Here is a 22,415-nt window from a genome sequence, read left to right on the forward strand (position 1 = left end):
ACGGGAGGCGACAAACGACCGCGATCAGCGAAATTTGTCGCTGTCGCTTTTATTACCTGACACACGGGAGGCGATCCGCGGCAGCGGCCAGCGGCAAAGCCGTCTACACGTTCTGTTCCATGGCGAAATGGAAACTTCCGTTGTTTTGTTTGGCTGTGTCAGGTTGGAGGGAATTAAGGTTATTTAAGCGGTTCAGAGTTAATAAAGCGGTAGATATGATGTTTCACAAGGTGCTGCTAGAGTTATGTGAAATCTTACTTCTGATTTTACTATAAAACATAATAATAATCAACTTCTCCTCCATGTTTGCTCGGAGATGAACGGAGCATCCTGTCCGCTCATTGGTCAGTGAATGAAACCTCCGTTGATTGGTCCTCGTACGAGCGACAGCGATGAAAAGTTGAAAATATTTCAACTTTCTGGGATCGCGTCGCTGGGTGACTATGCACAACACATGCACGAGCGCAAAATTTCACACGCACGTTTTTCGCGTTTCGCTTAGTAGGAGGGAGACCTGAGATTATCGCTTTGTCGCTCATGTCTCATTGAAAATGAATGGAGGAGAGGCGATGTCACCTCCCGTGTGTCGAGCCCATAATTGTCCTGTTTTGCGTCAGTATAGCATCATTTTTTTCTTCTTTTTTTAAACACTCTGGTAATGGAGGATTACAACAGTCAAACGTATTAGTAACAAATGTTTGGACTAATTTTTCTAGCATCAGTCACAGACAAGATGTTCCCAGTTTTTGACAATTTAGCTCAGAAATAGAGATGACGCTCTGGGAACCTTCTTACTTTCTTATATTTAAGTTTAAAGACAGACTCGTGTCAAAATAGCAGAAAATACTGAAGTCAGTTATTTTTATTCAGATAATAGCTTGACAAAAGGTGCCAAGGTTCAAGGATGACAGCCTCAGATTGGTAAAAATATAACCAAGAAGAAAGCATAATGTTAACATGGTTGTAGTCTAATTATTTGGTTTTATTTGGTTTTGTTTGACTTTGTTAAAATAATGAGGAACCATCAACAAAGACAGTGCTGTTCTGTGTGATTTTTTTCCCCTTAAAAATAAAATCCATGTGTACTTATTTTCATCTCAGCCCTTAACGCTGATTTTAGGACATCCAGGTGAGTTGCAGATGGTGAAAAAAACCTTAAAAAAACAATCTGCAATTTCTGGTTTGCGTTAAGTTCTAGAAATGTAGATAGTATATTTTTACATCATCCACTACTAAATAAACTAAAATAATTGTGCTGCACAATGAAGGGTGGGTAGAAAATAAACAGCAATGAATCAAACAGGGTCATGGGCACAATTTACCACAGCCAGTGCCCCCAGCATTGTCAATCAATCAAGCTGCATCTCCCCCTGACTCGTGTGTGTGTGTGTGTGTGTGTGTGTGTGTGTGTGTGTGTGTGTGTGTGTGTGTGTGTGTGTGTGTGTTCCTAGTGAACAGGTGGGTGCTGCCAAGGACTCAATATCGTCTCTGATTGCCCTCTTCACCTCACACCCTTTAGCAGACACTATTAGTGTATGGACAGAAATACAAGAAAATATATAACTTTGATTTAAACATTGCCAAAAAGGGGACAATATATGACTAAAAGAAAAGACAACAGACATCAAAAAGGAAAGAAGAAAGAGAACACAGAAACTTTACAGAACTGGCATTTGTCTTCTCCTTTACCTTTGCTTAAAGCAGCCAAAAGTCAGTGATAACTGTCTTGCAGCTGCTTAAAATAACGGCTCCAACAGATTGTACTTAATTAAACAGCACTTCCCATGATGTCGTCAGTGCGCTGCACAAAAGAACTGATGATGAAAGGGAGACATGAAGGGGATAAGTTTGAAGTTTCAACGACATGATTCAATAAGTAAGATTTTGCTTTGGAGGGTATGCGGTCAGAGGTCAACAACCTGATTGATGTTTGAGATGAATACACAAAATTTGGATGATTGTTATTATTTTTTTGTTGTTACATGCATTTGTTGTGTATCCATCCATCCATCCATCCATTTTTGTCCGCTTACTCGTAGTTGGGATGCGGGGACAGCAGCCTAATCAGAGAGGCCCAGACTTCCCTCTCCCCAGCTACTTGGGCCAACTCCGGGGAAGCCCAAGGCATTCTCTGACCAGCCAAGAGACATAATCCGTGTTTACAAAACAATGCTGTCAATTTGCTGCAATGCTGAAGTGGCATCAGGGAGCCTAAAGCTTGGTTTATGCTTGACGCATTCACTTTCCGCTTGGTGATACGGCTCGCGGCTGGAACGCGCTTCACAACTCGCAGCGTTTATGGTCCATGCGGCTCGTCTCTGCGGTGAGCCAATATTCTCCCAAACTGTAGGGGGCAGCATGGAGCTCTACGGCAAGCATCCAACACTACACCTTAGTAGAAGTAGAAATTACTGTTTACAACATGGCATTCCAGCATTTTTTAACAGCGTCCTCGTCTTTTCCGACAGTGCGAGCTATTTCGCTCCAAGAATTATTAACAACATGTTGATCACGGCAATCTTTGAGAGCTGAATCATACAAATGTCTGTATTTATGAACTTTTGCCATACTAGTTCTTGCCGGTCCGCCATGTTTTTCTGCGTCCGACCGTCCGCGTGTTTAGAAAATTTCCTAGGTGAGCCTGGCGGAAATTTTGGGCCGTGCGGAGGCGCGGTGGAGGGGCGTGGTTGTTAAAATGACGCAACTTTTCCGCGCGGACCTCGCGGACGCGTCAAGCATAAACCAACCTTTAGGTCATTTATAAGTGGTCAGACAGACAGTTACCACACTATTACTACCAAGTGAGGCAGAACAATTGCCGCAAAAATGCTCGTTTCTGGTTTTAAGACACACCGCTGCGGTAATATTACGCTGATTTGCCAGCACTGTGTGTCTTGTAAAAAGAGCAATAGCCCCTCAGAAAACCTCACCAGGGAGGTGTTAAGGAGGCATCCAAACCAGATTCCAGAGCCAACAAAAACGACTTACAAGGCATTCATTCCTACTAGAGACCACTGAAAATGTATTGATTAAATGAGTGATCTGTGTTTCCTGTATGTGTTTAATGCAGGAGAGCCAGTGGCTGGACAGTGTGTCTCTGCTGATTAAAGACTCGTTGGAAGGAGACATGATTGACAACCTCTCTGGATCCATTTTTCATCATTACTGCTCCTCTCCAGTCTGCAAGGACTGCAAGAGTCACCCACAAGAGGTATTGGATATACAACTAATCCACTCATTCTACATTATTGCTCATCAGTTTGGTCCACATACAGTTTGACAATGACATGGTTGCTGGTTTGATTCTGAGCTGGCCTCATTCTGTGATGAGTTTACCTAATCTCCCATTGCATGTTTGGGTTTTCTCTGGGTGCACATGCTTCTTCCTACCATCTAAAACATGTATGTTATGCTAATTAGTGTTTCTTATTTGGCCTTAGCTTTATCAGTATTTGCATGTGGGTGTCTGTCTCGCTTTATGCAGTAAAGATGCTAAAAAGACTGCAAACCTGGTTAATCTTAAGCATATCTTACGTGTAGGGTGCAAAAACGTCTCTGCAGATTATGCAAATTAATGTTTTGGTTTTAAAGTTGAGTGTTTAAATTAACAATCATATCTATTATAGTGGTGAGTTGTTTTAGAAAATGAGGCATTTCAAAAGTAAATTAAATAATCTAGAGCAGGGGTATTCTGGTTCTCGATGTCCGGTATCCAGCACGTTTTAGTGGTTTCTCTGATTCAACACACTTGATTTGCCTGTGCAGCAGCTCATCAGGCTCTGCAGAAGCCTGTTAATCACCTGCTGATTGAAATCAGGAGTGTTGAACCAGAGTTCAAACTAAAATGTGCAACTAGACCTCCAGGCCCAGAGGTCAACTCCTTGCTTTAGACTAGACTGGTAAATGCAACACAATAACAGAGAAATGAACAAAGATTCACTATATAGGATGCAAACTGTGTCCACATACTTCTTATTTTTAATTCTAGGTACACTATATTGCTATTCATAAACCAAACGTTGGTGTTCACCTAAAGGGAAATGACTTGGTTGCAGTTCTTACAAAAGGATTTTCATTAAAATAACATTTTTTTTTTGTCTTAAGAATTGCAAACCTGTTAGGGTGAGTTTTCACTTTGTAATGACCATCTCATCAGGACAAGAGTAAAGAGTATCACCTGCTGTGCAAAGGCAGCACTACTGCGGACATCTTCCAAAGGAAAATAAGAATTTCAGGCTATTTTCATTGTATTATGTGAATGTTAAGTGGGCTTGTGTTTTTTTAAGGTCCAGAAACCTTTGCTGAAGGACAAATAATTCACCCACTATTAGAGTTTATCCCCATAACAAATGATGCTACATCATCATATGTATCAGCGTGTTTCTGTTTGCAGGTGATAGAATAATCCCAAAGGACAAAATGTGGATTTTCTCACAGCTAAATATGAACATTGTTCCTCACCTATGAAACACTTCCACGGAGAAGTGCCCATGACCCAGTGAAGACAAAGTCAGTCATCCCTCTAGGGACAGCAGTCGCTCAGGAGGTAGAACAGGTTGTCCAGTAATCGGAAGGTTGCAGATTCGATCCCGGCTCCGACCAGAGTATTCTGCTGTTCTGTCCTTGGGTAGTGTTCAGCAAGCCTTGCCTCTGTCAGTGCACACCAAGGCAGCTGCGGCTACATCGTAGCTCATCCCCACCAGCGTGTGAATGGGTGAATGACTGATTGTGTTGTGAAGAGCCTTGGGGGTTGTTGAACCCTAAGAAAGTGTTGTACAAATACAGACCATTTATATGATTTTCTCTTTTCTCAGGTTTTCCATAAATAACGCAGATTCCACAAAAATAACCAATCAATAATGAACAAGAGTCTGCTTCTAGACCTGCAGAAAAGGGACACACAACAATACAACAGGAGCAAGCTATCACTGCGTCAACTTGATGAAGAAATATAAAATTAACATTGTTTTACTGAACAATCACGATAATAAATCACAGTGCATTTAGTGCCAACTACAGCCTTAAGAAATGTGTTGAACGTGCCCAAGTCCATACTTATGAGAGCACCATGTGAGCACCTGTGTGTGTACTCGCGCTTGTATATGTAAGGTTTCTCTATAGGAGCATCCAATAGAGAGTGTGAGGGGCCACAGATCTGCCCCCCCCCCCCCCCCCCCAAAGATGCATATGAGATGGAGGGAGCTCCAAGTCCCAGAGATCCAGGAGCTGCCCGAGAGCACAGGAACCCAAATGAAACTGTGACCAGAAAAGCCCCTGCCCCCCTCGAGAGGCGCAGAGGATCGCCCCGGGGGGCCACAACCAGCAGCCGGCAGAGTCCCGGGAGATATCAGCGGCAAGCCCACAGGCCCGCCCCCAGCCTCCCACCCCCCAGCCGGCCGAGCCCGGGACCCAGCGACCCGGGACCCAGGGGCGACCACCCCCGCCAGAGACCCAGATCCCACCAGGCAGCCACCGGGATTGATCAGGCAGATGCCAAAAATCTTAAACCCCCCTCACCCGGGAGCCACGAACACTCAGGCAGACCAAGACACCACACTCCACACCAGGTGTGGCAGGGGGAGGAGAGACAAAAATGTATAGCATCAAAAGAAGTCCCAGGAGAAGGGAGGAGTCAAAGGCCCTACCTGACATGTGCAGTCATACACAGACATAGTCACACACTCCCACCCTCATGCTCACACATACACATACAACCAAAGACTTACAAAAATGCACGCCGGACACCCACTCATACTCCCCATACACACCATATTCACTCTGGCCCTGGTACTGCTGCAAACGGGGTACAACCATTACCAGTTCCCAGAGTTCGACCCTTTCTGCTGGGGGTGCTGATGAGCAGGCTCCGCTGCCCAACGTTGAGCAAAGACACCCACCACCCCAGACACCAACCAGACCGCCAGATCTCCCTCCTAGCCTCCAGCCCCGGGAAGCCAATTGACAATAGAGGTGTGCTAAGACCCCTAGTCTCCCTCCGCCTGCTCCAATATAGTGTTAGTGCGTGTTGATGAGGTGTATTCCATGGCTGTGGTGAGCGGGCAGTGCGGGCATCGTCTGACCTGGGTCAGGTGGGGACATCTGGCTCCTGCGCGGCCAGGTTGTATTTACACAGGCTTCTCAGTAGCATGGCCCGAGGACATGGGCAAGCCCTGCCAAAGTGGTGTAAAGATTTCTGTGGTGTCATTTCTAAGTCTCACAAGTCAGTAAATAAAAGTGGGTATGAGCAGTGTTGCTTTTGGAGACTCTGACCTGAAGCACACTGCTTCTACTCTCTCACTGAGCGGATATGCTGCTGTAGGCTCCTCTTCCATCCATGAGCACTCATGGCAGATGTTCATCTTTGTGCTTCAGTGGCCCATTGGAACTGCACTCAGAGAAGATGTCTATCCCACTGCATTCAGACTGATAATGAGTCGCGCATTCGCACAGCCGCCACACGCAGATTTTACCTGTGCCAATCACAGGCTCCCACTAGTAGGCAGGCATGAGAGTAACATAACTTCAGCCGGCCAATCAGTCCATAAGTGGGTGTGTATGGTCGCCTCAGCACAAAATGGTCGACAGGATAGCAGGGACCAACAAAGCAGTTGGCTCCACTCAACAGGAATGTAATGGCATGATCTCACATGTCCCAGAATGACCTGACTGTAGTAAAAGAGGCCATAATGGACTCATCTTCACTGCTACAGCCTTATATATATATATATATATATATATATATATATATATATATATATATATATATATATATATATATATATATAAAAGCCAAGATTTTACACTTTCCAAGGTTGAGAATTTGGTGGATTTCGTTAAAAGACACACTGTTAAGTTCTGCACTTGGGAAAAGGAAGACAGCAATGGGGCAGATATTACATGTTTTTCTGTTTGTCTTATTTAAATCTGACCCTTAACCATCAAACTTTAATTCTGGACTGGAATGGTTGATAACGGCGTGACATATGTAATCTACCCTCAACAAAAGTATAAACGCAACACCTTTGTTTCTGCTCCGATTTCTCATAAGATGGACTAAAAGATCTAAAATTCATTCCAGATACACAATACTACCATTTCTCTCAAAAGTTGTTCACAAACCAGTCTAAATGTGTGATAGTGAGCACTTCTGCTTTACTAAGATAATCCATCCTACCTCACAGGTGTGCCGCATCAAGATGCTGATACGACATCATGAGTAGTGCACAGGTGTACCTTATACTGCCCACAATAAAAGGCCACCCTGGAAAGTGCAGTTTAGTAGCAGCAAAATGCCACAGATGCCACAAGCATTGAGGGAGCGTGCAATTGGCATGCTGACAACAGGAATGTCAAACAGATCTGTTGCTCGTGCATTGAATGTTCATTTCTCCACCATAAGCCGTCTCCAAAGGCCTTTCAGAGAATATTGCAGTACATCCAAACAGCCTCACAACCGCAGATGACATGTAACCACGCCAGCCCAGGACCTCCACATCCAGCAGGTTCACCTCCAAGATCGTAAGACCAGCCACTCAGACAGCTGCTGAAACAATTGGTTTGCATAACCAAGCAATTTCTGCACAAATTGTCAGAAACCGTCTCAGGGAAGCTCAACTGCATGCTCGTCGTCCTCATTGGGGTCTTGACCTGACTCCAGCTCGTCGCCGTAACAGACTTGAGTGGGCAAATGCTCACATTCAATGGCGTCTGGCACGTTGAAGATGTGTTTTCTTCACGGATGAATCTCAGTTTACATTGTTCAGGGCAGATGGGAGACAGCGTGTGTGGCGTTGTGTGGGTGAGAGCTTTGCTGATGTCAATGTTGTGGATCGAGTGGCCCATGGTGGTGGTGGGGTTATGGTATGGGCAGGCATCTGTTATGGATGAAGAACACAGGTGCATTTTATTGATGGCATTTTGAATGCACAGAGATACCGTGATGAGATCCTGAGGCTCATTGTTGTGCCGTACATCCATGAACATCACCTCATGTTTCAGCAAGATAATGCACGGCCCCATGTCGCAAGGATCTGTACACAATTCTTGGAAGCTGAAAATGTCCCAGTTCTTGCATGGCCAGCATACTCACCGGACATGTCACCCGTGGAGCATGTTTGGGATGTGCTTGACCGGCGTATACAACAGCGTGTACCATTTCCCACTAATATCCAACAACTTCGCACAGCCATTGAAGAGGAGTGGACAAACATTCCACAGGCCACAACTGACAATCTGATCAACTCTATGTGAAGAAGATGTGTTGCACTGCATGAGGCAAATGGTGGTCACACCAGAAACTGACCGGTTCTGAGTCCCCAGACCCCCAATAAAGCAAAAAAACTGCACATTCCAGGGTAGCCTTTTATTGTGGGCAGTATAAGGTACACCTGTGCACTACTCATGATGTCAGATCAGCATCTTGATGTGGCACACCTGTGAGGTCGGATGGATTATCTCAGCAAAGCACAGGTGCTCACTATCACACATTTAGTCTGATTTGTGAAAAATGTTTGAGAGAAATGGTAATATTGTGTATCTGGAATGAATTTTAGATCTTTAAGTCCATCTCATGAAAAATCGGAGCAGAAACACGGGTGTTGCGTTTATATTTTTGTTGAGTGTATTTGAAGGAAGAAAGTTCTGGAATGGTCTTCAGTGAAGCCAAGAATGTTCTTTAGGTGGATATTTCACCATTTAAGTTAAAATCATCCAGATTGAGGCCATGTACACATTTAGCCAATTATTTGTAAAACCAGATGTCCTCCTCCTCCCATCTAGGAATGAAACTTTCAAAACGGTCCACAACATTCCATTTTCATCAAGCAAATCCAGTGCATTGTCAAGCACATTCACAGGCATGCCAAGCCTGTAGGTGGCAGTAGTTCCCCACGTTGTTATTGTCTTTAAAGAAAGACGTCCCTCAGACGTGTAAAAATGTCATCCTTCATATATGGTCTTCTGCATAAAGCAGTAGTGAAAACAAAGGTAACACGTGATGTCAGAGCATTTTTTCATCAGTAATGATGTTTCAAAACCGAAAGCCACTGTTATGCACGTCCACAAGCAAATGCTGGCAATAGAGGATTTGCAAATCTCCACTTTGGTTGGAATTTTTGAAAGAATTGTTTGGGTGGAGCACATCTTCACTTTAATGTGGATGACAGGCCAAACTATAGAAACATATTTGTTTTGTGGGATACTCGTCTACACGTGAACATGTCGACAGTCTTTTCTTTAATAAATGGAAAAACACATCTTGAGTCGTGCAGAAAATACATCCCACTTCCAAACCAGGATCATCTCACCACCTCCCATTCTGGATGTGAAAAATGTTTATTTTTTTCCTCCCATGTGATTGGCTGCTGTGCATTTGTGAAATAGATTCGATTGGCAGAGGTGGAGCAGGCGTCCCTGATGTCAGAGCAGCTGTCAGACAAATCCTCATCTCCAGCTCTGCCTGATGACCTCAGCCTGGATGAACACAGCAGCTACCAGCTGCTTGTCAGAGACAGTCAGGTCAGCCCAGGGTCTCACTGACTCACACTAAACACACACTTTCCATGCGTCACTTTGCTCTCCGATCCTACACACAGTGACCACACAGGCACTGTGAACAAATGATTTCTTGCAGACTGTATTTATAACAATCTACAATTATCTTCCACTCGTTTCATTTGAAGCAGTTGTGCATTCAAGGGGATAACTGGGATGTGTATAGCTCACATTTAACTCCATCAGGGAAAACTTTCTTTAGAGAAGTTTCACTTTTTGGGGAGCAGTTTCATTTGATCCCATTTAAACATCTAGTTTCAAATCAAATGTCATAAACGGAGAGAGACGGCGTCATGATGGAGGTGGTTTTATGAAAATGGAGACAAACTGATTTCCATTACAAGAGGAGAAAACAAACAGCTTTAGACTCAATCTTTTGCGCATTGAAGAGGTGGTCTGTCTTTCGATGGAACATCAAACTTTTTGTGCGGGTCTTCTTGCTCACTCTTTTCTGTCTTCAATTTCAATCCATTTTTGTATCTTGCTTTCAGAGGGGCAGCAGTGATTCCCACAGTTCAGAGGAGTTGCCCACTCAGCGAGACTACAGTGCGCTTCCTCCCTCCAGCTCAGGAAGTGATGGTGGTGTTCAGGAGTTGTTGGAGATGAATCCTCCCTCGCTGGAACAGCTAAGCTCTGAAGGTACTGGTGTCGGAGGGATTCTACATCATGGACAAATGACTTAGGTGCCTTTTGAAGCCAGTGAGAGTCTGTGACCTAACTGATCATTGATCAAGTTCTCCAGCCAGCAAGTACTGTGTAATGAAAATGAAAGTAAACACTTGCTTTTGTAACCAGATTCAGCTGAGATGGTAAGCTGGTGTGATGCAGAGCTCGGATCACCAGACAGCTCACCGGGACTAAGGGACACCTTTAGGAGCGGCTTGTCAAAAAGCACAGCTTCAGTTGTGATAAAAAGCAAGTTAGGTCCAAGCTAAAAGGAACCGTGACCCCCACATAGAGCTGAATGGTTTTAGGAAAAGATTAAATTGTGATTTTTCTATCAGAAATTGCGATTTAAGTTCAATTCACGATCTTCCGCAAACTAAGGTACAACAGTAGCCTGTCAAGCCATCCTGTAGATTAAAGAGCAAGTCACTCCAAATCAACATTTTTTTTCCTGATAAACTATATAAACGAGTGTCTGATTGTGCTGCAGACACGTGTAGTCAATAATTCGGCACGTTAGCGCATCTTAGTTAAAATTTAAATATTCTACCTAAAACTGTCAGTGTTGCACCGTCGTCAGGTAAAAACTCAGCACTGTATTTGAATTTAAATCTGCCGTCGCTATTGGCTAAGAGGTACACTATGATGTTAGATGGTACATTATGATGTCACAATGCCGTGAGTGTGTGTATTTGTTAGCGGCTCCACCCTCTCGGTCTGCTAGGCAACAGCATTTGTTGCATTTTTTAAACAGGAATTGGGAGTTGAGTAAGAATCTGGTAGGTGGTGACTTGCTCTTTAAAGAGCAACTACTTTCTCTCTCTCTCCGTCACTCACCTACGGTGCCATTATTGTGGGCTCTAGCAGCGCTGTGTGGAAAAATAAAACGGAAAATAACCTGCAACTCTGTCGGCTGTGGCGTTGGGCTTGGCTCTGGACAGTATACCCCACTCCCTCCCCCTCGCTGGCTGTTGCCGCCACCGTAACACACGGGGAAACCCCGGATGTTCAAAAAAAAAAAAGTTACACAACAGATCCTGGATCGGTCAAAATCGCAAAAACCGCAGCTTTGACAGTCATGTGATCGTGCTGTTTGAAATCACGATTTCGGTCCAAAAACGATAGAACGTTCAGCCCTAACTCCACACCCCCTTTACACCACCATTGCATAATCTTTTATGAAACGCACATATCGCCACAGTCTGACCACTTGTTAAAAACCAAGGCTGCCTGATTCCAGCTCAGCTTTGCGGTAAATTGGTGGCATTGTTTATGAAAGAGGTTATTGTTTACAGTATGAGAAACAAGACAATTCAGGGAGGGTTTGGTGACCAGATTGCAACATAACAGTGATAGTCAAAGTATTATTGTGTGACTTATTTGCACATGTTGCACAACTGTCACAAGTTGTTTGAGCCTACTCTACATTACACCCGTTACCAATCCCTCGCTCCAGTTGTTTTCCCCAAACCTAAAGCGGAAGTTTGATGTCTTACAAAACACAAATTCAACTAAACCACCCAGTTCAACACTTGCTGTTTGACATATTAACCGTAATGATGAACAAGAGCTGCCTTCATCACTTAGCTTGGTTTTGTCCCATTTTCTACACACTTAGCTCCTCAGGGCCAAAATGCAAGTCACTAAAGAATGACTAAAAATCCTGCAAAGTGTAATCTTATCTTTGCACATGTGTGACCGATGAATGAAGGGCAGCATAACCTGCTGCAGTCTGGAAAGATACCTCAACATCAAGTTAAACTTGGCTCCACTGTTGTTCAGTGCTGCAGTGCTGATCAGCTCAATATACCCAAGCGGTTCTCACGTTCATTACTGGGTCTGCAAACCTAATATTTAAAAATCAACTTTTTAAAAAAATTGTTTAGCTTCTTACTTTCTTTGCAGAGATTTGGTAAAGAGGAATTTGGGGAAAACAAGCATGTTTTTTTAGGCCTTGGTATGCATCTGTTGTCGACCAAGAAGGAACTATTTTTGCTTTCTTGCGAACAAATTAAAACCTACACTCCCCTATCGTGTGGGTTAAATAGAAGTCTCAGTCATTTTCTATTATTTTTCTCTACTTTTACATCTTTTAGGAAGTAGAAGAAAGGAGCAGCCACACTGAGCTGGTGTTCATGAAGCTACAGGCGACAGACTGCAGATCTCTAACTTTCCACTCTAATTATGCCTCGCTGCTGTCTGTTAAACTGCTCGTGCTTTCTCCACTGTGAAATAAGATTACAGTTGTTTTTCTTTAAACGTTCTAGTTCGCGTGGTTGTAAAACAACCAGCTTCAGCTGCTGCTCATTGCAGTTCCAACGTGGATTTTTCTTTGGGTAATGCAGAATGACTTATTTTAGTCAAAGACGTAACAAAAAAAGTGCAGAAAGAACCAAAACATGTTTGCATATGATTAGAAGTTCAGAGGAATCTGGGTTATCAAGGTAAAACGTGCCTTTTTATTTGAACGCATGCAATAAAACAATGAGGATCGTTTTAAAACACAGCAGGTGAATTTGAGGTTAATTTTGTTTTCTTTCCCTCAGCTGGTTTGGAAAGTTTTCACTTGTCCACCTGAAAGACTAGAACAGTCATGTTTAATTAATAGAAGCAAACAGCCTTTCTAGTCTCTGACTTTTCCTTATTCAGAGTAAATCGTTTGCAAAAGGAGTTTGTGTTTATTGTGCAAAAGAGACTAAATCTGATCATCTCTATCTACTTTGTTCAGAGGCTGCCAGTGATTTCCTCGCTGGTTTCCCTGAGCAAGATAAAAATAGTTTTGTCTTTCATAACTAAATTATAAAGTAAGAGAGAAAATGGCACAGAGGCGTGAAACAAATAAAACTGTAGAAATGGCTTTAGAAAGACTGATAACAGGGACAAAACATTATTTAGCTAATTAAATTAAATAGTATGTGACATAAACTTACAAGGTCAATTTATTCACCTTTAAATGCAGCAGTCAAAATGAAAGCTCAAGGCTGTTCTAGTTTTAAAGGTGTGGCTGACTGAAATTAAATGTTTTAATGATTATAATCAGTCACTCTTGGTTTTTCTTGCAGGCTGAACATGAAAATAGTCTCCTACACCTATCTGCTGCATTAGCTGCTAATAGAAAATAGATGGTGGAACTCTAGGACTGGAAAAACCTGACAGATCTACGACACACTTAACGTTAGTGGACTCACTCGCGACAGGGAAGGCTGTTTTAGCGCTCAAGAAACAGCAGCGAACGTCCTGACTAGTTTAAACTAACTGCATTAGCAACTTCTCCACACATCAACCTTGTAAGCCAGTGGTAGAGTCACGTCGCTGTCTTCCAATCTGGGATGAGATGTCCAAATATCAGGAATTAAGGCTCTGCTCCTCAAATCTCAGCTGTGATGTGGGTAACTGGTAGTTCTTGGAAATAGTGCACCAGTATACCACACACACACACACACACACACACACACACACACACACACACACACACACACACACACACACACACACACACACACACACACACTTACAAGACATTCCTACTCAAAGGTGTGACCAAATCACTGCTTTGCAAGTCACAAGTAAGTCACAAGTCTTTCCAGTCAAGTCTCGAGTCAAGTCCAAGTCAAAGACAACCAAGTCCAAGTCAAGTCCAAAGTCAATGATGTCCAAGTCCTTAACTTTGAATTTTCAATTCATAATCAAGTCATCTGTCAAACTTCAATTTAATGACAATGATAATAAGTAAATTCCAGAAATATCATTTATTTGCTCAAACGAGCAGAAAGTTTAACTGACCTTCATTATAAGCAAAGTGCTGCTGCGTTTAGCAGTACAAGATCAAACCCAGAACGAAGAATGATTTATGATTTTTGTCCATGTCATCCCACTTTTGTGCTAAACTATCAAATATGCTCAAGTCATCATCAAGTCAACAGATGCAAGTCGGTTCAAGTTGCAAGTCACTGGCGTTCAAGTTCGAGTCAAGTCGTAAGTCTTCATACATTTTATTAAGTCAAGTCAGAAGTCATTAAAATAATGACTCGAGTCTGACTCACGTCCAAGTCATGTGACTCGAGTCCACACCTCTGTTCCTACTAAAGATGACTGAAAACGCATTGATTAAATGAGTGATCCACACCTTTAAAACATTTCAACCAAAGCGTTGTGAAAACCTCCACACCACTACTATCTGTAACCCCGGTGCTAATCTACTAAATGCACGATAATTTCAATCAGAATATATATTTTTTGCACTAGTATGGGGTTCAGTGTGCAGCCACTGATAGGTAGAAGGGATGAGTCTGTGGATATCTGTCCAACATTACCAAATCTGCACTCCAGTGCCCAAATTCATGTGAGCGGTTTGCTAAACTGAAGGAGCATTTTTTTCCATCCTCAACTAAGTCACCCAAACCCTGCCAAGCGCCAAGCCAGAAAAACCTGAATGCGATGTCATTTAGACAATCCTTACGTTACTGATCTTTTCCCCATTTGTCAATGTACCTTCTGTCTCAGTGGCTGTGATCATTGCAGACCTTTAATACTTTAAACAAAGACATTAATGTTGGTCATAACTATCTCGTTTCAGATGGCGACAGAAGAAAACTCAGTGGGGTCCCTTCACCCATGTTTCATCTACCTGCTGAATTCTTCCACCCAGCTGCTGCAGCCCATTCAGAGGGCCACAGTGACAGGATGAGCCCAAGAGAGGGAGACTCCTTCGGGGTGGCCTCTCTTGCCTCTTGGGCCTCGCTCCGCTCACCTGGAGCTCACAGCAGGCCTCTGAGCCCTCAGGTATACGGCAGGATCAGTGGATTCATTTATGCATTAATGGCTGAATGCAGGGCAAGACACGAAAGACATGAAAGTGATGCTAAACTATGCTAAAACTAGAGCCTCTTCATTTGCTGCCTTCTGCATAAAAAAAAAACAAGAATATTTTTTTAGTTCTTGTTCTTTTGTGTAACCATGGAAACAGGTTTTTTCTTTCCCCCATACCTGCTGGTTTGTTTAGCTCGTGCCCGACTGCCTCTGTGATCCTCAGCTGCTACAGTAATGCTCTGCGGCACTCAGCTAATTAGCCTAGCCAGCCTGGAGCCTGATACTGACGCTGTGCACACTGTTGTTCTTGGCTCAGGCTTCTTATGGTCTCTCTTGTTGCCTTTTCCTTTATCTCTCTCCCAGTGAGGTGGATGTCCTCTCTGTTCTTTTGTCTTCCAGCCTCAGTCGTCTAATTTTCATTTAGATCCAAAAAGCATGAAGTAAACCCCTGTTTCCATGTGGGATACACAACATGATAAGCTTTGGTAATCTGTTAAATTAATAATATTTACTTGTTTGGGCATAGTTTGCTATCTTTGCTGCACCCTTCAGATGTTCAAACCTGGACAATCACCATTGGTGACTGGTTGGAAACACAAGATTGCCTGAAAACATTCACATTTTCTGTTATCACGTTGAATTGTTACTTAGGCCGCTTCCACAGAAAGTGTTTTTATTTATTTTTTTCTTATGGCCAGGTCAAGTGGGGCACATACCATGATTATCCATGCATTGCAACAGCCTTAAGACAATTCTCCTTTTAGTTACATAATGTCCTTAACCCTTTAATCCCTTATAAATGAAATGAAAATCAGAAATATTTTTGAAAGGACTGATCTATTTATAGGCTAATGTTAATAAAACAATCAATTATTGGAAAACATTTTTGGTGTATATTAGGGATGCAACAATACCACTTTTTTCCAAACCGATACTTGGATCTGAGTACTCGCCAATAACGATTACAGATTCTTCCACCACACAAAAAATGCTATGAATTGGAATACAGATTTTATTTTCTTCTCTGCTTTCAACAGAAAAAGACTGTGAGGTACAAAAAAGTAAAATATATGAATAAAGATTATCACAAAACTAAAATATTAGGTGAACAGAAATGACAAGAAACAGTGAAGCCACTTTCAAGGTATCTGTTTCTGGTATCAGTTAACTTTTATCGATAACGATACTGGTATTGGTATCGGCACCAGTATCGGTATTGGTGCATCCCTAGTAAATATATAATATTACAACAGTGATAACTGGCACTGGAAGCGGCGTCCTGGCCAATCACAAGCTTGTGGCCTCCTTCACTTTCAACAAATAGTTAAAAAGTTTGGTGCGTCTCCGTCAGCCTCTGCGAGCCTGTCGGAGAGCCCTTGCGCTAACACACAATCGCCTTGCGTGTCTCCGCACCCACACAGCTAGAGAAGTATAAATCAGTCTTAACACTTATAAAGGATTTAATCGAGCAGAGGTCTGAATAGTGTAACAATCCTATTAAACAGAGTCCTAAAAAATGTTGGAACATTTGTATAAAAGGGTTAATTAGATATCAATCTGTTTGCAATTTACCCTAATGCTACTTGCAATTTGATAGCAAACTCCTCCCGAAGTTGTCTCACGCATTTTCACACGTTTCTATGGTGGAACAGTTGAGAGTAGGGCTGGGCAATAAATTGAAAATGTATCGTTATTGAAATTTCTAAGTGTGACAATAGTATTACATGTGGAGACTTTTCTTTTCTCTTTCTGTCCAGCACACGTCCCACAGTGACCTGTCCCTGGCCACAGGCAGTTCAGAGGGCAGCCTGGAGACCACTCTGGTAGAAGGACTTGGCTTTAGGGTCTCTCCACCTCTGGATCCCCCCATACCCCTCCTCTGCCCTGTTCCTAGCCTTCCATCGCACTCACGGGGAACAACCAGACAGATCCAGAGTCAGTTTTTGCTCAAGAGACGGAGTTCTGCTCTTACACTCCAAGCCACTAGGAGGCGACAGAGAAGTGAGAGCAGCATCGAAGGTGGAGGCAGTTGGTCTGGCTGCTCCCAGCAGGACTCAAAGCACCTTTCAGATGAGGAGATGGGTCTGAAAACAGATAGGGACAGTTGCCACTTCAACAGCAAACACCTATCAGAAACATTAAACAGTCTCTCTCTGACGTCGCTACTCACCTCTGGGTCCTTAGCACCCACAACGATGAAGAAATGTAACAGCACAGGCTCTCTTAACCAGTCAAACCTCTCTGCTTGGAGTAAAGATGGCCGTCAGTTCTACGGCGTTGACCCACACGGCTTCTTGTCGAACCCCTGGGCTGAGGGAGGGGCAGGAGGTGCACAAAAAGATGATCTGACCAGCTTGAGCATGAAAAGCAGCAGTCAGCCCACAAACATTAGCTCCAGGAAAAAAAGATGAAACTCCAGCTCCTCCTTTATGGTGAAACTTTGAAGTCATTTACATTTCTGGACCTTGAACAGAACAGAGGGAGATTCCCTAACACATGTCCTGTGAAATGGTTCTCAGACTCTATCTTTCAGTAGTCGGTTCTGTCATTTCCCCCTCAGACTTGGCTGCTTTTGAGTTTTATTCACCCCTTGTTTTAACAAGACAAGTCTTTAAACAGGTCTTAAGACTGATCACAAGAGGATTGACCTTTCAGCAAAGCCAAGAGTCAGCTTTGAAAGATGCATGGGTCTGTTTGGGCCATCCTGACAGACATGTTAACGTAGTTAGAGGTGCAGTGAGCGGTGGGAATTTCTGCGATGATGTTAAATTAGATCAAACAGGGCTTGCCTGACCTAATGTGCCCACAGCCTTTGTGCAAAAACAATACAGTCAAAACATGACTGATGGCAAACTGAAGCTTTTTTGAGGAAGGCATGTGTACAGGTAGTTTTTTTATTTTTATTTTTTTTTACTCATTGGTAACTGTAGCATCTACCTTTTTCAACCTTTATTAGCAGGTTTGGTAGGGAAAAAGTTAAAAGGTTGTACATTCATTTTTATTTCTATGGACACATCTGTTTGTCAAAAAAGAACAGAGCACAGAATAGACTCTAGAGAAACAAAGAATACAGGATTGCTGCTGAGGCATAAAAACGAGCACTTTGAGAGAAGTGTTTTACATTCCATGTGCATGTGAAGGGCTAAAGCGCAGACCTGGGCTAAATACTAGTGGTACCATCACACTATGTTGTTCCAAAATTTCTGTAAACTCCTTTTATTTCTTTAAAGGTTTCATATCATGCTTTTTTAAACTTCTGAGAGCAAAGGTAGGCACAATATATATTAAAATATTACCGCTGGCACTACTGAGATGTCATTTATCTTAAATATGAGTTATTTTTGTCAGCCTGAATTTATACCTGAAAAAATATGCTTAATTTCAGTGAGCAGTTATTTATTTAGCCAGTTGAAAGCAGATTTCATGTTTTTATATTTTAGTTTTATTGATTTTTTTAGCTATTGAAACAAATGGATTATCATCAACACCTCATACACAGTTTCTGCACAGTCAGTTACCTTTAGGAAACTGAAACCGTGCGGCCCAATCGCAATATTAGATTGCTGTCAGCCATTAAGTTTTTGCCAACAACACTGTTGAGTTTGAAAGGAAACAAAGACTTTATGGAATTTGCTGTGACATTCTATATTCCAGTCTTTTTGTAAGACCAACAACTTCAACCATTTATCATGAAAACGTGGCTAAAGAGTGAAATCATTCAAACAAAATTTCCCTGATTGGCAGTTTGAGAAATCTAAACATCTCTTAATAGTAAGAGTGGTTTATTTCTCCATAGTATATCGTAAAACAAAGATAACTTAAAAATAAATATATTTTATTGATTTCATATTTTTAAGTGGAAAAACCTACTTGAATTCCAATCTCATAAGAGAAAATGAATGTCAAGGGCAAAGGATTGTATCAACAATTTATAAATAATAATTATCTCATGTTGTTAACGACTCCAAAGGCTTTGGGAGCTGATTGTTGTTAGAAATGTTAAAGGGCGTCCCTCTCCAGCATTGGTTGGTGTCTGAACAGGTCACCAGTCTATCACAAACCTCACAATTTTCAGACATGCAATTTAGAACCACCAAGTAATATACTGACCAGCCCTAAAAAGTCCTCACCCAAAAGAGATCACACACTAATGCGTTGGACAGTTCTTAACCCAGTTTTAGTAACTTCTGCAATCTCTTTAGATGTTTTCTCTGCTGTATGCATGCCAATGATCTTACCCTTCTCAAACGGACTAACATCTTTTCCACGACCACCAGATGTGTCTTTCCACATGGTTGTTAAGAAATGAGAAGCAACTCATTGCACCAATTTGGGTTAAATATCTTGTGGCCAGCTGAAAGCTAATCGCCCATGCAGTAATTAACCAATAGGAAGCTTGTAACTATAGACCCATTGCAGCATGGCGTCACACGCCCACACCCCTGCCCCCCATCCACAAGCTGGAGGGCAAGAAGATGGCGCCTCCCCGTTGACCAAAGTTGTTTATTTGTTAGTTGTCAGTGAACAGAGCTTAATAGAGGCAAAATTAAATCTATCACTATGGTTAACACATGTATAGTGCTGTAGGCTGCACAAGTAGACGAAAGGTCAGTAAAGTTACATTTTATAGGTTTCCAGCTGATAAAATATGCTGAAGACAGTGATTAATGGCAAATTCTAGCAGATCCAGTAGTGGGGGAGAGATGTGCAGCAGATCAGTCCTGAGAAGTAAATGTGTGTAAAAGTGACAATGGTGTGTATGTAACAGTCTTGTTATAATAATTACACAAAATGGGTTGTGTAACTGGAGTCGGCAGCCACTGATGTCGTTTGTTTCTGTTTACGTTAGTCATCAGAATAAAGCATCTGTTGATCTCCAATTAACGAGCAGTGGCACTGCGATCGTCCAGCATTAACCCGCAAAACGTAGAAAAGATCCAATAACTCCTTCGATTCAGCTGTGAGAGGTCCGGATGGCCGGTTCTGAGGACTGTCGTCTCACAGCTAGCTAGCAAGCTATTTCAAATGCGCCTGGAAGCTTTTGTGCAAAACAGATGTTTTTTTCTTCATTTGCACAAAGATGTGTTAGATGATCTAAAGTAGTAATACCTAAATCCTTGGGTTTTATTTTGTTAGCTTAAATTGCACATATACAGCTCAGGATGGCTGGAAACTGTATTCTTGCCCTCCAGGTTGTGTGGATGTGCACAGTTACCCAGATGTAAACAATAACATGCAATGGGTCTATTTGCTTACCTAAATCCAGATGGCTGGACAGTGTATAATCTACATGTTCTTGATCTGATCAAATATTTGACCCAGGTCTGCTTGAGTGTAGCACGTTATCCTAAACCAGTATGGGAAGCAATGTGTTCTAAACCAATGTGGTGTGTCATGTTGACCGCCTGTTGTTTTGAAAAATAGTGATTCCTCATTGTATGATCCAGTTTTTGTCACAACCCTAAACGACTCAACCAGGTAGACCTCAGGTGGACATATGCACTCACCGTGAACATCAATTATTACACTATAGGATCACACAGACAAAAGAACAAAAAACAAACAATGCATCAAAACTCTGCAGGATTTGGAGGTCGTTTCAAAATGAAGCAGAACCTCGACTGACATTTCCTGATTAATCCTTGTTGCCCTTATTTAAATTAATAAATCACTTAACCTCCCTTCTACAATGAAGCTGGATCACTGAATGAGTTTTGAGCAACGCTGTTTGAGATATGCAATATGCTGCAGTATGATTATGTACAGTTAGATGTATGAGGTAGGCAATATGGGGAGAATATATTTATGAAATTATATATGAGAATAAAATGTCACCAACATTCAGAGGTCACTGAAAGGTCAAATGTGTATTCATGTATTCCAAATTGTGTGTATGTGTGTTTTTTTTCTTCATTTAATCTGATTTTCTTTACCAAAATGCATGTGCTTTTTATTTTCTTTTCTTTATGTCAATCTTGTGTCATAAAAATGAGATAGCTTTTCAACCACTTCTGACTCCTGATGTTCTTTCTAAATGTCGAGTGTTCTAACTTCATCTCGCTTTTGTTTTTTAGAATTTTATTCTTAAGAAAAGGGGATGCTAAATGTGCAAATTCCTGCTATCTTCCATTGATACAATGAATAACTCTCCAAGTCATTAATGAGTTAAGGAAATACACACAAGGTTAAACTTTCATTATTAATTTTTACGAAGAAAGCTAAACCAGAAAAGATTTGGGAGGACTTGTGCAGTTCAAGAGATGAGGCCATTCATCTGGAGTGTTAATAACAGTCCTCCCAGGATTTTTATGGTGGGAGATATTAAGACAACTGGTCCTAAGAGTTATTGCCTACATTAAAAAGGCAGGGTGATTTGCACTAGAATTGTGACTCATCCCAGGTTTAAAAGTAAAGCTATATAATCAGAGAGATAGTTTATTTAGGTCTTCATGATCCTTCAGCATTAAAACTATTAACACACAATAACTATAGAATAAAAGAAGAAATGTAACCTGAAAGACAAAACAAAATTTGCTCCCTAGTGGCTGGCTTCAGAATCTATTTTAAGTCCACTTATTGTTATTGTACAGACTTTTAAAGCAACACTTAATAAGTTTTATACTCCTCTCTTCTACTGGTTGACAGCAGAATTACAACTGTTGTAAACAACCCTACCACAGTCTGCTGTAGCTAATGCTAACAACGAGCTGACACTAACATGAGCAAACTAATACCAAAATAAGCCACAAAGTCAAAAGATTCACACTGTCAAACAAAAAAATATTACTACTCATTAGTACATTAACAACAAAGTTAGGTCACCATCAGTCCTTTATTTCATAGCCTCCTTTAGTAAAAAGCTAGAATTGGGACAATATTACATGTAACATGTACAAAGTTTCGTAGTTTGTACATGTTTTTTACTGCAACTTTTGTTTTGTAACACAACTTTTGTTTTGTAGCATGTAATTCTTGTTTTGTATTCTTGTTATGTTACTTTTGCAAGCTACAAAACAAAAGTTACTTGTTACAAAACATGTGTTACAAGTTACATGTAATATTGCTCCCTCAAACTAGAGTAGGCCATGTAGATGTTCACTCTGGTTTTAGCTCTTTGTTTTGCCTCCAAAGACAATACACTTACTTTTACACTCAGGCTCCACCATGATGCCAACATAAAAGCCAAGTTTTTCTTTTTCTTCTTGTGTTAGTTATGATCCCGATTGCTAAAACTCCAACTCAAAAACATGCGCCAATAAACAGGATATTTTAGCTTCACCTTGTGCAATGTAACGTGACGAAGGAGCTGTTCCAACCAAGATTATTTAATCTTTTCCACAGTCCCTTTGACGCAGTGCCAGAGTGCATGAAACAGCCTCAAGGTCATG

General features: G+C 41.8%; 1 protein-coding gene across 1 annotated transcript in view; it reads left to right on the forward strand.

Moving 5' to 3' along the window:
- LOC107391375 (voltage-dependent T-type calcium channel subunit alpha-1I) overlaps window positions 1–21,035 on the forward strand; it is a 374,405-nt gene extending 353,370 nt beyond the window's left edge. The window contains exons 34-38 of the mRNA XM_070549995.1: window positions 3,071–3,211; window positions 9,382–9,516; window positions 10,044–10,191; window positions 14,795–15,000; window positions 16,785–21,035. Of these exons, the coding sequence (XP_070406096.1) occupies window positions 3,071–3,211; window positions 9,382–9,516; window positions 10,044–10,191; window positions 14,795–15,000; window positions 16,785–17,438 (1,284 nt within the window). The 3' untranslated portion in view covers window positions 17,439–21,035. The remainder of the gene's footprint in view (window positions 1–3,070; window positions 3,212–9,381; window positions 9,517–10,043; window positions 10,192–14,794; window positions 15,001–16,784) is intronic.
- The last annotated feature ends 1,380 nt before the right edge of the window (window positions 21,036–22,415 follow it).

This window comes from Nothobranchius furzeri, chromosome 4 (assembly GCF_043380555.1).
Source record: "Nothobranchius furzeri strain GRZ-AD chromosome 4, NfurGRZ-RIMD1, whole genome shotgun sequence".
NCBI lineage: Eukaryota > Metazoa > Chordata > Actinopteri > Cyprinodontiformes > Nothobranchiidae > Nothobranchius > Nothobranchius furzeri.